Source organism: Bubalus kerabau, chromosome 8 (assembly GCF_029407905.1).
Source record: "Bubalus kerabau isolate K-KA32 ecotype Philippines breed swamp buffalo chromosome 8, PCC_UOA_SB_1v2, whole genome shotgun sequence".
Lineage (NCBI taxonomy): Eukaryota > Metazoa > Chordata > Mammalia > Artiodactyla > Bovidae > Bubalus > Bubalus kerabau.
Genome location: NC_073631.1, coordinates 110,506,324 through 110,521,903, shown reverse-complemented (window position 1 = coordinate 110,521,903; position 15,580 = coordinate 110,506,324). Strand labels below are relative to the sequence as shown.

General features: G+C 45.5%; 1 protein-coding gene across 4 annotated transcripts in view; it reads left to right on the top strand.

Annotated features, from left to right (window-relative positions):
- The window catches only part of TCAF1 (TRPM8 channel associated factor 1), a 51,358-nt gene that overhangs the window by 12,741 nt on the left and 23,037 nt on the right, over nt 1–15,580 (top strand). For 2 of the 4 annotated variants that reach the window (XM_055591191.1, XM_055591188.1), the window contains exons 1-2: nt 1,280–1,394; nt 13,373–14,006. In XM_055591191.1, coding sequence (XP_055447166.1) covers nt 13,387–14,006 — 620 coding nt within the window. In that variant the 5' untranslated portion in view covers nt 1,280–1,394; nt 13,373–13,386. Of the gene's footprint in view, nt 1–1,279; nt 1,395–13,372; nt 14,007–15,580 lie in introns of those variants that run through there. The other 2 variants (XM_055591189.1, XM_055591190.1) reach the window with 1 other exon arrangement.

Genomic DNA, 15,580 nt, shown 5'->3' with positions numbered 1-15,580 from the left:
AGACTTCCTTGCCATCACCCCTCCACTGAGCAGGATCCTGAATTTGGGATCCCTTGATTTCTGGTGTTACCAGAAATTTCTGGTGTTACCTCTATGTAAATCCTGCCAGTGAGCTCACCTAACACACATGATCCTATTGAATATTGTTCATACAATTTAATTTAGGAAAAGGGGGTTGAAGGGAGATGGGGAGAGAAAAAATGACTTGGATTTGGACCAAAATCTTACTCAAGGTTAAAAGGTATGCATTTTCCTGAAACATTGTATGCTATCAAATGTTTGGATGACCAGAGTATTTATTTTATTTAACAAGCATTCATAGTCTTACTGTTTGCCAGACATTGATCTAAGAACTTTCTGGTATTCACTCACAGATTTAAGCCTTGGACTGTGACATAGGTACCAATTTTATCATCCCCATTTTATAGGTCATGACACTGAGGCACAGAGAATTAAGTAACTTGTGCAAAGTCACCTAGCCCATAAACTATAGCACTAAGATGGATTCCAGATCATCTGGTGACAGTCTGAGTTCCTAACCATTGTATAGTAACACCTGAGCTCGGGGAAGTCACCACACAAAGTAGGAACTTGCAGTTCTGAGAAGGGACAAGCAACTGTCAGCTGGTCATCAGAAAGGACTTCAAGAAAGAGAGAGGATTTGAAAGGTACACAGAATAAATTTCAGCCAATTTTGGTAGCTTGACATATAATATATTCTTATCTTTAATTTACAAAAGTAACACATAACCGTGCATATGATGCAGAAGTATGTAAAAGTTGCCCTTCGATATTCCTCGGATTAAACAATATTAGCAGGGAGAGATGAATCTGTCCTTTCACGCGCCATAATACAAATATACGCAAGACTGCTTTTTATTATAAAAACGAGAGCCTATTCAACAATTTCTACCACTTTTATTTTTCCCTAGGCAATATGCCCAGTACTTTCCTCCTACGAATTGGAGATTTAAGCTTTTCATAAGAACTGAATAATATTCTGTAGGCTGTATCCTATGGTTTGTTCAGCCTTTTCCTTTACTAATGAATAGTCAGAGAAGTATATGTCTTTATTAAAACGGCCACCCCCACTGTCCGGATGGGGGCCACCGCAATGCCAAGCCCACTGGGCCGGCGACACAAAGAAGTGCTGTCCCCTGCCAAGCGTCGCCCCTCGGGCTCGCGGCCCCGCCCAGGAGGAAGCGGGTTGGCGGGGTGGGCGGCGGGGAGGAGACTGGTCGGGAGCCCCTCCCCTCCTCCCCCTCGGGCTCCGCCCAGCTCGCTCGCCCAGAGCTGTTTGCGAGGACGTGCCTTCCCCGCAGAACCAAGGGCCTTTCTGTGCACGCATCCCTGCTTGCTCCAGCTGCCTCCGTGGAAGTTGCAGGGGCGACCTGGTGAGTGGCCCTCTCCCAGCATCCCGCAGGCCGGACCGGGGAGGGGGGTGGCCGTGCTCTGAGATCGGGTAGGGGCAGGCAGACGCCGGAGGCCGAGGGGCGCGGGCCCGACGGGGGACAAGGTTGCGGGTACCTAAAAAGAGGGGCGGACCCCCTCGCTGTTGCGTCCCCCTTCCTGTGAGTGATTGTTCTCGGCTCTCGGGCTCTGCGTCCCTCCTGCCGCATTGCTTCTCTCCGGGTTCTGACATCTGATGTTTGTTTAATTGCTTTGTGTGGTCGAGTTACGCGCAGGCCTGGCCTTAAGAGAAACAAACAGCCTCTCATCCGCAGCTTTATCGGCTGAGCCTGCCGTAGCCCCTGGGTGGTGGCAGGGCTTGCTCAGGAACACACCGGGAGCTGGGGATGGAACACCACTTCTGTCCTCCTGCCCTTTGATCTTTGCAAACACCGTCTCTGGGTCTGAGATCCCTCGCCCACTCGCATTGCCCCTTCCCCCCCTCCCCCGAGACTGGTTGGGGTGTGTGTGTGTGTGTGTGCGTGCGCGTGTGTGTCTAACAGGGGCGGATGATCTGTGTCCCTCCAACCCATCCTAAGCTCCCTGCCCTCAGGCCTGGAGAATTCCATGCCAATGCACTCGAGCTTTCCGTGGTCTCCCCTCCCCTCAATCCTCCGCCTCCTGCTTCCCCCATCTCTACCCCCTCTCCACTCCTCTGACGTCACCGACATGCTCTTTGCTGACTGGCTCCGGGCCTGGGGAAGAAAATCTGGCCGACCTAGAGCCTAGAAGGGGAAAGTGGGAGAGGGATCCCACACCAGAACTTTAGTGCTGACAGCCGCCGCAGAGCTAAGGACTGACCTCTCCCACACTGTCCATGTGATAGACACCCTGGAAAGCAGGCTGATCAACAGTAAGAAGCGGCAGGTAGATTTAAAAACAAAAAACTCAGATCTCATTCCTGGGCCCATACTCTTCCATTACTGGATTTTCCTGGGAGTTACCGAGTGAGAAAAGTGAGCAAATATGAGTGAGAGAAAGACACAGAGCCCCCGGAGGGAACTTGGGGATTAAGAAGAGAGTGCATTAAGGTTGAACTGGAAGAACAGAAAAAGCAAAGTCTTGAATGCCTACATTTATGGAGATGGGGAAGGAATTGATTCTGGAAGGCCACAAGAGTCCCTTGAAAGATATTAGTAATGGTCTGTCTTTTAGGCTAGGTGATTGGCATAAGGAAGTTTAATTTTGTGTATTGTTCTATGATTATTTTAACATCGTATTCTTCCATGTGCATTAGTGTGTGTGTGTTCAGTGGTGTCAGACTCTTTGTGACCCTTCTAACGATAGCCCGCAGACTTCTCTGTCCATGGGGTTTTCAGGCAAGAATACTGGAGTGGATTGCCATTCCCTTCTCCAGGGTATCTTCCTGACCCGAGGATCAAACCCACATCTCCTGCATCTCCTGCACTGGCAGGCAGATTCTTTACCACTAATACCATCTGGGAAGCCCTCTATGTGCGTTACATAGTCTTTTAAATGTATGGATTAAACCATTTTAAGTGAAAATCAAATCAATAGATTGAACTGGTAATATCTAAAACAGAATGTGAAAGGTGTTGAACCCACCCTGATTATGGCTACTATTAGCAGAAGATGGTGGACACTGGAAAAGATATTAGACATGTAAAGAAAAAGAAACAAAAGGTTGATGGTAAAAATGGACCAAGACCTGTAGAGTTGGTGTCTGTGATATGAATCATTTTTCAAGGCCAGAGTAGCTATATGCTGTAGAAGTGATCCCAAGTTTGCCCTTCATACCCACATCCATCATTCAGTAGAGTACCTGTTCATTCCTGGGGGTGGAATCCAAATATATAAAACACGTCCCCTGACCTCAGATACTTACTCTACTTTGGGGACTTAAAATCAAGCTATAATGTAGGTGTGATACAGTATCCAAAGCTAGCCCTCTACCTTCTCTCTCTTACAGATACAGCTCTTAAAATGAGACCCTGTGCATGTACCATGGGGCCTCTTTGTAGTAGAGGCCAGGGACTTATAAAGCTCTATCCCCTAAGTTACAAATTGTGCCCAAGATACCTTCTGCTTTAGAAGTACCTTGGGTTTCATTACCTAGTGGGCCTGGAGAAAGCAGGGAAAGCAGGATCCATAAGGAGAACCAAAGATGAAGAACTTAAGGGGAGAAATAAGGATTCCCCCAGGCTGTGTCCACCTGTGCTCATAAAGCTAGGGGGGCAAACAGGAATTCAAACACAAGAAGGAAGCGTTTGGTTTAAAAATCATGTGTTGGGGTCACTGTTAGCTGGTTAAAGCGGGGATGGAATTAGCTGCAAAGTTCAAGGAACCTCCACAGAGGAGGAAATCAGATTTATTGGTGGACAAATGCATAACTTATCAGGAGATGAAGAAAGATGTTTTAGGATGAGTGAAATAGAATCAGTTGATGAATCTAATCATTTATATATTCAATTGTTTAATGGGTTTACTTGATTGAATTTGTATTATCTGTGCTATTTTGGGGCTTTGCAGGTGGCACTAGTGGTAAAGAACCCGCCTGCCAATGCAGGAGACATAATGAGACTTGGGTTTGATCCCTGGGTTTGAAGATCCCCTGGAGGAGGACATGGCAACCCACTCCAGTATTCTTGCCTGAGAATCCCATGGACAGAGGAGCTGGTGGGCTGTGGTCCATAGGGTTGCAAAGAGTTGGACACAACTGAAGTGACTTAGTGTGTATGCACATGCTATTTTTAATTATTATAGTAATACATACAACAATTCAAAGGAAGTAGATGCTCCTCAGAAAAAAGCTATGACAAACCTAGAAAGCATATTAAAAAAGCAGAGACATCACTTTGTTGACGAAGATCCATATAGTCAAAGCTATTGTTTTGCCAGTAATCACGTATGGATGTGAGAGTTGGACCATAAAGAAGGCTGAGTGGTAAAGAATTGATGCTTTCAAATTGAGGTGCTAGAGAAGACTCTTGAGAGTCCCTTGGATAACAGGGAGATCAAACCACTGAGTTCTAAAGGAAATCAATATTCATTGGAAGGACTGATGCTGAAGCTCCAATACTTTGGCCACCTGATGCAAAAAACTGACTCACTGGAAAAGACCCTGAAGCTGTGGAAGATTGAAGGCAAAAGAAGGGGGCAGCAGAGGATGAAATGGTTGGATGGCATCACTGACTCAATGGACAAGAGTCTGACCAAATTCCAGGAGATACAAAGCCAGTGATCTAGGACAACCCAGAGGGATGGGGCAGGGAGGAGGGGGGTTCAGGATGGGGAGACACATGTGCACCCATGGGTGATTCATTTTGATGTACAGCAAAACCCACCACAATGTTGTAAAGTAATTATCCTCCAATTAAAATAGATAAATTAATAAAAAAAAAAAAAAACTCCAGGAACTAGTGGAGGACAGACGAGCCTGGTGTGCTACAGTCCATGGGGTCGCAAAGAGTCAGGCATTACTTAGTGACTGAACAACAACAGACTTGTATAAGGAGAAAGAATACTGTTCACCTCTTCCTTTCCTATGCAGTCAGTGTTAGCTTGTTAAAATGTGGCCTCCATAGATTTTCAGGACGAGAAACCCAAGTAAGACCGTAGGTGTTGCAAGTGGGCATGAGAGGGCAGACACACTGAAACCATAATCACAGAAAACTAGCCAATCTGATCACACGGACCACAGCCTTGTCTAACTCAGTGAAACTAAGCCATGCCGTGTGGGGCCACCCAAGACGGACGGGTCATGGTGGAGAGCTCTGACAGAATGTGGTCCACTGGAGAAGAGAATGGCAAACCACTTCAGTATTCTTGCCTTGAGAACCCCATGAATAGTATGAAAAGGCAAAATGATAGGATACTGAAAGAGAAACTCCCCAGGTCGGTAGGTGCCCAATATGCTACTGGAGATCAGTGGAGAGATAACTCCAGAAAGAATGAAGGGATGGAGCCAATGCAAAAACAGTACCCAGTTGTGGATGTGACTGGTGATAGAAGCAAGGTCCAGTGCTGTAAAGAGCAATATTGCATAGGAACCTGGAATGTTAGGTCCATGAATCAAGGCAAATTGGAAGTGGTCAAACAGGAGATGGAAAGAGTGAATGTCGACATTCTAGGAATCAGCGAACTAAAATGGACTGGAATGGGTGACTTTAACTCAGATGATCATTATATGTACTACTGCGGGCAGGAATCCCTTAGAAGAAATGGAGTAGCCATCATGGTCAACAAAAGAGTCTGAAATGCAGTACTTGAATGCAATTTCAAAAACAACAAAATGATCTCTGTTCGTTTCCAAGGCAAACCATTCAATATCACAGTAATCCAAGCCTATGCCCCAACTAGTAACACTGAAGAAGCTGAAGTTGAACGGTTCTATGAAGACCTACAAGACCTTTTAGAACTAACACCCAAAAAAGATGTCCTTTTCATTATAGAGGACTGGAATGCAAAAGTAGGAAGTCAAGAAACACCTGGAGTAATAGGCAAATTTGGCCTTGGAGTATGGAATGAAGCAGAGCAAAGGCTAATAGAGTTTTGCCAAGAGAACACACTGGTCATAGCAAACACCCTCTTCCAACAACACAAGAGAAGTCTTTACACATGGACATCACCAGATGGTCAACACTGAAATCAGATTGATTATATTCTTTGTAGCCAAAGATGGAGAAGACCGGGAGCTGACTGTGGCTCAGATCATGAACTCCTTATTGTCAAATTCAGACTTAAATTGATGAAAGTAGAGAAAACCATTAGACCATTCAGGTATGATCTAAATCAAATCCCTTATGAGTATACAGTGGAAGTGAGAAATAGATTTAAGGGACTAGATCTGATAGACAGAGTGCCTGATGAACTATGGAATGAGGTTCGTGACATTGTACAGGAGACAGGGATCAAGACCATCCCCAAGAAAAAGAAATGCAAAAAAGCAATATGGCTGTCTGGGGAGGCCTTACAAATAGCTGTGAAAAGAAGAGAAGCCAAAAGCACAGGAGAAAAGAAAAGATATAAGCATCTGAATGCAGAATTCCAAAGAATAGCAAGGAGAGATAAGAAAGCTTTCCTCAGTGATCAGTGCAAAGAATTAGAGGAAAACAACAGAATGGGAAAGACTAGAGATCTCTTCAAGAAAATTAGAGATACCAAGGGAACATTTCATGCAAAGATGGGCTCAATAAAGGACAGAAATGGTATGGACCTAATAGAAGCAGAAGATATTAAGCAGAGGTGGCAAGAATACACAGAAGAACTGTACAAAAAAGATCTTCATGACCAAGATAATCACGATGGTGTGATCACTCACCTAGAGCTAGACATCCTGGAATGTGAAGTCAAGTGGGCCTTAGAAAGCATCACTATGAACAAAACTAGTGGAGGTGGTGGAATTCCAGTTGAGCTATTTCAAATCCTCAAAGATAATGCTGTGAAAGTGCTGCACTCAATATGCCAGCAAATTTGGAAAACTCAGCAGTGGCCATAGGACTGGAAAAGGTCAGTTTTCATTCCAATCCCAAAAAAAGGCAATGCCAAAGAATGCTCAAACTACTGCAAAATTGCACTCATCTCACACGCTAGTAAAGTAATGCTCAAAATTCTCCAAGCCAGGCTTCAGCAATACATGAACCGTGAACTTCCAGATGTTCAAGCTGGTTTTAGAAAAGGCAGATGAACCAGAGATCAAATTGCCAGCATCCGCTGGATCATTGAAAGAGCAAGAGAGTTCCAGAAAAACATGTATTTCTGCTTTATTGACTATGCCAAAGCCTTTGACTGTGTGGATCACAATCAACTGTGGACAATTCTGAAAGAGATGGGAATACCAGACCACCTGATCTGCCTCTTGAGAAATTTGTATGCAGGTCAGGAAGCAACAGTTAGAACTGGACATGGAACAACAGACTGGTTCCAAATTGGGAAAGGAGTATGTCAAGGCTGTATATTGTCACCCTGCTTGTTTAACTTATATGCAGAGTACATCATGAGAAACATGGGGCAGGAAGAAGCACAAGCTGGAATCAAGATTGCCGGGAGAAATATCAATAACCTCAGATATGCAGATGACACCACCCTTATGGCAGAAAGTGAAGAGGAACTAAAGAGCCTCTTGATGAAAGTGAAAGAGGAGAGTGAAAAAGTTGGCTTAAAGCTCAAGATTCAGAAAACGAACATCATGGCATCTGGTCCCATCACTTCATGGGAAATAGATGGGGAAACAGTGGAAACAGTGTCAGACTTTATTTTTCCAAAATCACTGCAGATGGTGATACAGCCATGAAATTAAAAGACGCTTACTCCTTGGAAGGAAAGTTATGACCAATCTAGATAGCATATTTAAAAGCAGAGACATTACTTTGCCAACAAATGTACGTCTAGTCAAGGCTATGGTTTTTCCAGTGGTCATGTATGGATGTGAGAGTTGGGCAGTGAAGAAAGCTGAATGCTGAAGAATTGTTGTTTTTGGACTGTGGTGTTGGAGAAGACTCTTAGGAGTCCCTTGGACTGCAAGGAGATCCAACCAGTCCATTCTAAAGGAGATCAGTCCTGGGTGTTCATTGGAAGGACTGATGCTAAAGCTGAAACTCCAAAACTTTGGCCACCTCATGCAAAGAGTTGACTCATTGGAAAAGACCTTGATGCTGGGAGGGATTGGGGGCAGGAGGAGAAGGGGATGACAGAGGATGAGATGGCTGGATGGCATCACCGACTCGATGGACGTGAGTTTGAGTGAACTCCGGGAGTTGGTGATGGACAGGGAGGCCTGGTGTGCTGCGATTCATGGGTCACAAAGAGTCGGACACAACTGAGCGACTGAACTGAACTAATAGTCAAAGCTATGGTTTTTCCAGTTGTCATGTATGGCTGTGAGAGTTGGACCATAAAGTAGGCTGAGCACCAAAGAATTGATACTTTCGAACTGTGGTGCTGGAGAAGACTCTTGACAGTCCCTTGGTCAGCAAGGAGATCAAACCGGTCAATCCCAAAGAAAATCAATCCTGAATACTCACTGGAAGGACTGATGCTGAGGCTTAAGCTCCAATCCTTTGGCCACCTGATGTAAAGATCCAAGTCATTGGAAAAGACACCGATGCTGAGAGAGATTGAGAGCAGGAGGAGAAGGGGATGACAGAGGATGAGATGGCTGGATGGCATCACCGACTTGATGGACATGAGTTTGAGCAACTCAGAATACAGTGAAGGACAGGGAAGCCTGGTGGGCTGCAGTCTGTGGGGTCTCAAAGAGTCGGACATGACTGAGCAACTGTGCAACAACAGTAAAATTCCTAGTAACAGACTTATGTGTTTCTGATACTTAAGAACATGGACTGCAATACTAGATTTCCTGGGATTGAGTGGTTAATTGATCTCTTACCACTTATGTGACTTAACCAAGTAGCAAATCCTCTGGCCATCAGGTTTTCTGTTTTCTTTGTTGTTTGGTTTTGGCTATTTTTAAAATTGGAATAGTGTTAGCACATACCTTACTGGTTTATTGTCAGAATTAAATAATGTATATAAAGCATTCATAATGAAGCTTGGAGCCTGGTAAGCACTATGTCGTTACTACGCCTAAAATTACTAGTACTACTATTATTAGTATCTATCCATATAAAAGTGGGTTTGTGTCCTACATATTGCAGTGATTTGAAATTTTTACTTCACATGTATCTGGGACATTCTTCTAGGTATGAAAACTGGATTTAACTCTATTTGTAATAGCTTTGTAATACCGATTATCATACTTTACTCGAACATTTCTCCCTCTCAAAACTTGTCTTGCCACATTCACAGCATTGCTATCATATCAGGGCTGACACAGTAGCCTCACTCACAGTGCAGGAAAGGGGAAAACTGACGGAGAGGGCGTGCTCCGGTGTTTCTACCCAAACCCCACTCGCCTCAGGCCACCACCCCTCTAGCCCAGGAACCAACTCAGCAGGAAATCACCCCTCTTCTCCCTTGTTCCCTACTTTTCAAACCTCCAGGCCACCTGTCCATGCCTTTGGTCACTTCTCCACAGATACTTCTTCTCCCATGAACCAGCTTAGAGTACAGCTAGAGAGAAAATTACAAGTCCCCTGCTCTAGGCGAGTTTGGAGTATCAACACTACCGGCAGTGTGGCAGCTGTTGCAGAGTGTGTATGGGTGGTGGGTGCACCCTAGGGTCTCACGGTGGGCACCATGGCCTGTCTGGGGGCTACGGGGAAGTTGGATCAGCGATCCTGCACCCTCAGGAGTCGATAACTGGTTCTGGGAAGCCTTCCTTGTCATCTCTCCATCTCCACGTCTCGGTTTGTCGTGTATCTATCTACATTTGTAGTTTTGTGTAGCGGTGAGCAACCTTGTACATGTGTCTTTAATACTGCTGCTCTGATTTTTGTAAGAAAGGTTATTAGGTTTGCTGGTCTGAGGATGGGCACACCTTTGAAACTGAGTTGCCCCTGTCAGATTGCTTTCAGATTCTTAGGCCTTTCACAGACCTTGCTAGTGTTTCCAAAGCCTCTGGGACATTGGGATATCAATTATCTTCATCTTCTCCTCCTCCTCTTCCTCTTTCTTCTTTGCCCCCTACCCCACTTCTTTTCATATAAGCTTATGGAAAAACATATACGTTATTTCAATTTCCTGTGAGATTGAGCATATTTCCATTGATTAATTGGCTATTTAAGTTTCCTCTTCTGGACGGCAAAGCGTTTGTCTACAATGCGGGAGACCCGGGTTCGATCCCTAAGTCGGGAAGATCCCCTGGAGAAGGAAATGGCAATCCACTCCAGTACTATTGCCTGGAAAATCCCATGGACAGAGGAGCCTGGTAGGCTACAGTCCATGGGGTCGCAAAGAGCCGAACACAACTGAGCGACTTCACTTTCGACTTCACTTTCTGCGACCAGCTTCTCTTAGAAGGGGAGGATTTCGGTGGCTTGAAAGATGTGGGAGTGGGAACCGGAAGAAAGAGAATGGAAAGAGAATCTCAAGTTAAAGCAGGGCAGGCCCAGGAAAGCCAAGTATCCTGGAAGCTGATGGAGACACGCTGGAAAGTGAGGAGCAACCAGACCTGGAGGCCTTAAACCCCAGGAGGAAGCTCAGATTTTCCCCTGTGGGCAAAGATGAAGCTCTGGGTCTTCTTTTCTGGGAAATAATACAATCTGTGACTGTAGAAGAATAAAGGTGAGAACAGATACTGATGACATAGAAGCCAGATGCTTTTGTCCAGGAATGAATTACTGAGGACCTAAACTAGGTTAGCGGAAGCGTGTGTTGGAAACCATGATGGACAACGCTATGGCCAGCTGGATGTGGAGCAGGAGGGAGAGGAGACACAACTGTGACTCCTTGTGATTGCTGTCCCAGCTGTTTGTGGACCCCAGGAGGAGCAGGGGCAGGACAAGCCCTTATTAACCAACTGTCTGCTGATTGTATCTTCTCTGTGGGGTGCAGATTACTCTTTAACAACTAGGGACCTCGAGCTTATGGAATATACCCAAGAGGAGCTAATTTGGAGGGGGAAAAGTTAAGACTTTGTAGTTTTGAGACAGTTACAAATGGCAGAATGTGCTTTCAGTAGGGGTCTTGCATTTATTAGTTATGTCAGGACCAGGGCCTTTGCATCTGTGGCTTGGGGAAGGCACAGACAAGGGCTATGCCAAGGATTTTTTCAAGAACCCATCAAAATACTTAACTAAAGATAATCAGTAGTGTTAGTATTGGCTCTAAAATATGAAACCTGTAAAAATCAAAGTCAATAAATACTTAATCCAGTGTTGGTAAAAATCTAACATTAGATTTTTTTCACTTTATAAGAGTTTCCTATTATACACATACTTAAATAGTTACTCTTAATCAAGTAATTTTAAGCAAAGATATATATATATACACACACACACACACATATATATGTATGTATAATAATTGATACTCATATACATATAAATATATATATATTTATATATATATGGGCTTCCCTGGTGGCTCAGAGTGTAAAGAATCTGCCTGCAATGCACAAGACGAGGGTTCTACCCCTGGGCCGGGAAGATCCCCTGGAGAAGGGAATGGCAACCCATTCCAGTATTTTTGCCTGGAGAATCTCATGGACAGAGAAGCCAGGGGAGCTACAGTCCATGGGGCCGCAAAGAGTCTGGGTGACTAAGCACACACACATGCATTTATATGCATTTTATATATATGGTAGTTTGTTGTTTAGTCGCTAAGTTATGTCCGACTGTTTTGCAACCCCATGGACTGTAGCCCACACAGTGTGTGTGTGTGTGTGTGTGTGTGTGTGTGTGTGTGTGTGTGTGTATGTGTATAAAATTACTCTTAATCTAGTAATTTTAAGCAAAGATATATATACACATATATCTGCATACACATATATATATAATATACTCTAGATCAAGTAATTTTAGGCAATGTATATATATATATAAAATAAATAATGGAAGGGCACTTAACCAATGCTATTCCTTTCATCTTCAAAACAATCCTGTGTGGTAGATGCCATTTTTCCTACTTAATGAATGAGGAAACCAAGTCTGAGAAGTGTTGCCTGATCTCAGTTAGTAAACAGCAGAGCTGAGATTCAAACCCAGACAGCCTAACTCCAGAGTCTAAGCGTGTATTAATAATTGCTTTGCCATCATACCTTGAGTGAGACAAGGAAAAAGAGGTAAGGGCCAAAGATAAACACCTAAGGAATCTCTGCATTTTCAGAAGAGGGAACGGGAGGCCAGGAAGGAAGCGGTTCGAGAGGTTGCAGACAATGAGGCTGGCCACAAGGTTAGAGGTGGTAAGAGCCTCAGGGACCAGGGAGCAGCATTGTCCAGAGCCACTGAGTGGTCAGTGAGGATGGTGAGGCCTGGTTGTCCTGACTGTTAAACACGTCTGTCCATGAGGGAAGTGCTTCAGTAAAGGGCACATAGAGGAGGTCAGACTGCAGAGTGACCTTAAGCAGGGAGCTCAAGGTGAAGAAGCAGAGGGTTTTTGTGACTGCGCATCCATCGACATATACACCTTTTGCTGCTATGTCTGGGTGCAAGTAATAATCTGCTATCAATTCATAATGTAACACTTTCTGCTTTTGGCTTTCTGGGCCCACGCTGAGATTAATATGATCAGTGTGAGCGCCGAGTGGGCTGGAGTGGGGGTGGGGAGACAGCACGCTGCACCACTGTGTTGCTTTCCTGTGGTTGCTGCAGTAAAGTGCCACAAACTGAGTAGCTTAAAACAACAGAAATGTATTCTGTGGCAGTTCTAGAGGCTTAGATGTTTGAAATCCAAGTGTTGACAGGTTTGGTTCTTTCTGGAAGTTCTGAAGGAGAGTCTGTTTCATGCGTCTCGCCTACCTCTGGTGTTCACCAGCAGTCTTTGGCATTCCTTGGCTCATAGAGACATCACAGAGACCCTGATACCTGCCTACGTGTTCTCATAGCCTGTGTATCTCTCCCTGGGTACCTGTGTCTCAATTTCCTCTTCTTTTAAAGGCTCCAGTCATTAAATTGTGTGCTTAGTTACTCAGGCATGTCTGACTCTTTGCAACCCTTTGGACTGTAGCCCACCAGGCTTCTCGGTCCATGGGATTTTTCAGGCAAGAATCTGCCAAGACTCTATTTCCAAATAAGGTCATACAGGTACTGGGAGTTAGTACTTGAACGTATGTCTTTGGAGACACAGTTCTGCCTTTGTTCTTTACTTCTGTTTGTTTCCTTCTGTGACAGAAATGCGTGGAGCTCACTTAGTTTGACAGTATGAGTGTTAATGGACAGGGCACAACAGGGTCTCCTGGGTTGGAGACACCGACAGCCCCGGTGAGTGCTTGAGGCTGTTCACAGCGTCGGTCTCATCTGCTCAGCGGGAAGAGCTGCCCTAGCTAGGGAAGAGTGAACTGCTTGGCTCGTTTGTTTGTTTACTGATTCTTCACCAGGCTGAGTCTTTGCTTTCCTCTCTGCAGAAGCCGGTCCAGCCATGGCGACTCCGTCCGCTGCCTTCGAGGCCCTTATGAATGGAGTGACAAGCTGGGATGTCCCCGAAGACGCCATCCCGTGTGAACTGCTTCTTATCGGAGAAGCCTCCTTCCCGGTGATGGTGAACGACATGGGCCAGGTCCTCATCGCAGCCTCCTCCTATGGCCGAGGCCGCCTGGTGGTGGTGTCCCACGAGGACTACTTGGTGGAGGCCCAGCTCACTCCCTTTCTCCTCAACGCAGTGGGTTGGCTTTGCTCTTCCCCTGGGGCTCCCGTGGGTGTGCACCCCTCCCTCTCACCTCTGGCCAAAATCCTGGAGGGCTCTGGAGTGGAGGCAAAGGTTGAGCCGGAAGTGAAAGACTCCCTGGGCGTTTACTGCATTGATGCCTACAATGAAACCATGACTGAGAAGTTGGTCAAGTTCATGAAACGTGGAGGAGGCTTGCTCATTGGAGGCCAAGCCTGGGATTGGGCCAACCAGGGCGATGATGAAAGGGTTCTCTTCACGTTCCCGGGGAACCTCGTGACCAGCGTGGCCGGTGTGTACTTCACTGACAACAAAGGGGACACGAGCTTCTTTAAAGTCTCTAAGAAGATGCCCAAGATCCCAGTCTTGGTGAGGTGAGTGCATTAGCCCAGTGGGACATTGGTCCCATATTAAAAAGCAGACAAATGTCTCCTGTCTTCAGGCTACTCCAAGGCTAACAGAAGAGAATTTGGCATTCAAACGTAGATTCATCATAAGTCAACCAGAGTGTTAAAATACCCTGAGACACAGGAAGGGCAGGGTCCCTTGTTGCTGCTACATTTTCAGGCCAGATTACTTAGCTCTTGGATGGGAGAAACTCCTTAGTAACCATTGTGTCCCCCAGCATCTAGCTTATAAAATGTATAGTGTAGTGTAGTAGTGTTACTCACTCATCGTGTCCCACGCTCTGCGATCCCACAGACTGTAGCCCACCAGGCTCCTCTGTCCATGGGATTCTCCAGGCAAGAGTACTGGAGTGGATTGCCATTCCCTTCTCCACAGGATCTCCCTGACCCAGGGATCGAACCCCGGCCTTCTTCATTGCAGGCAGATTCTTTACCATTTGAGCTACAGGGAAGACCTAGTAAAATGTATATATTGCTGAATCTCAGGGTTGGCATGACTGATCCAAGAAGGTCATAGGTCAAGGTTGCTTGCAAATGAAATATAAGGAAAAGGAAAACAAACCAAGTCTAGAGAGCTTTCAGAAAGGTTTTGAAATATCCAGCCAGATGGGATTAGGATGGAAGTAAGAGCTAGAGAGTGTTGGAGAAAACTCTTGAGAGTCCCTTGGACTGCAAGGAGATCCAACCAGTCCATTCTGAAGGAGATCAGCCCTGGGATTTCTTTGGAAGGAATGATGCTGAAGCTGAAACTCCTGTACTTTGGTCATCTCATGCGAAGAGTTGACTCATTGGAAAAGACTCTGATGCTGGGAGGGACTGGGGGCAGGAGGAGAAGGGGAAAACAGAGAATGAGACGGCTGGATGGCATCACTGACTCGATGGACGTGAGTCTGAGTGAATTCTGGGAGTTGGTGATGGACAGGGAGGCCTGGCGTGCTGCTATTCATGGGGTCGCAAAGAGTCGGACACGACTGAGCAACTGAACTGACTGAAGAGCTAGAGAATTCAAAAGCTGAGATACAGAAAGGTGGCACATCTTTAATCTTAGAGATGATTTTATCTCTGGGAGCAAAAGACATGATGATGGAGAATGAAGGAGGCAGGTGATGGATTCAGGGACAAGCTTCATGGAAAGTTCTTTGAGGACATCACCCATTGTGATGTTCCATTGGAATGTGAATGGAATGAACCTATTCCATTCACATTGTCCTCCAGCACCTCATACGGTATTGAACATGGTTAGTAGGTGTTCAGTAAACACGTATTAGATGGATGATTGGATGGATGAAGAAAGAGATGAGAAGCTGGAGTAGTCCTAGCAGTAGAAAAATCACACCAGGCCATGCCTTATATTGTACATGAAAACTCTCAGCATCCTTGGAGCAAAAAGCATAGGTATTTCTGATGGGTGCAGAGTGAGGTGAGGGCGGACTGGGTGAGGAGGGCACACCAGATTTAGTATAGAGACTTTGGGGAAGATCTGTGGCCTCTCCTTGGCATGGCACTCCTGGAACACCCCACAGCTCCATACTCACATGTGC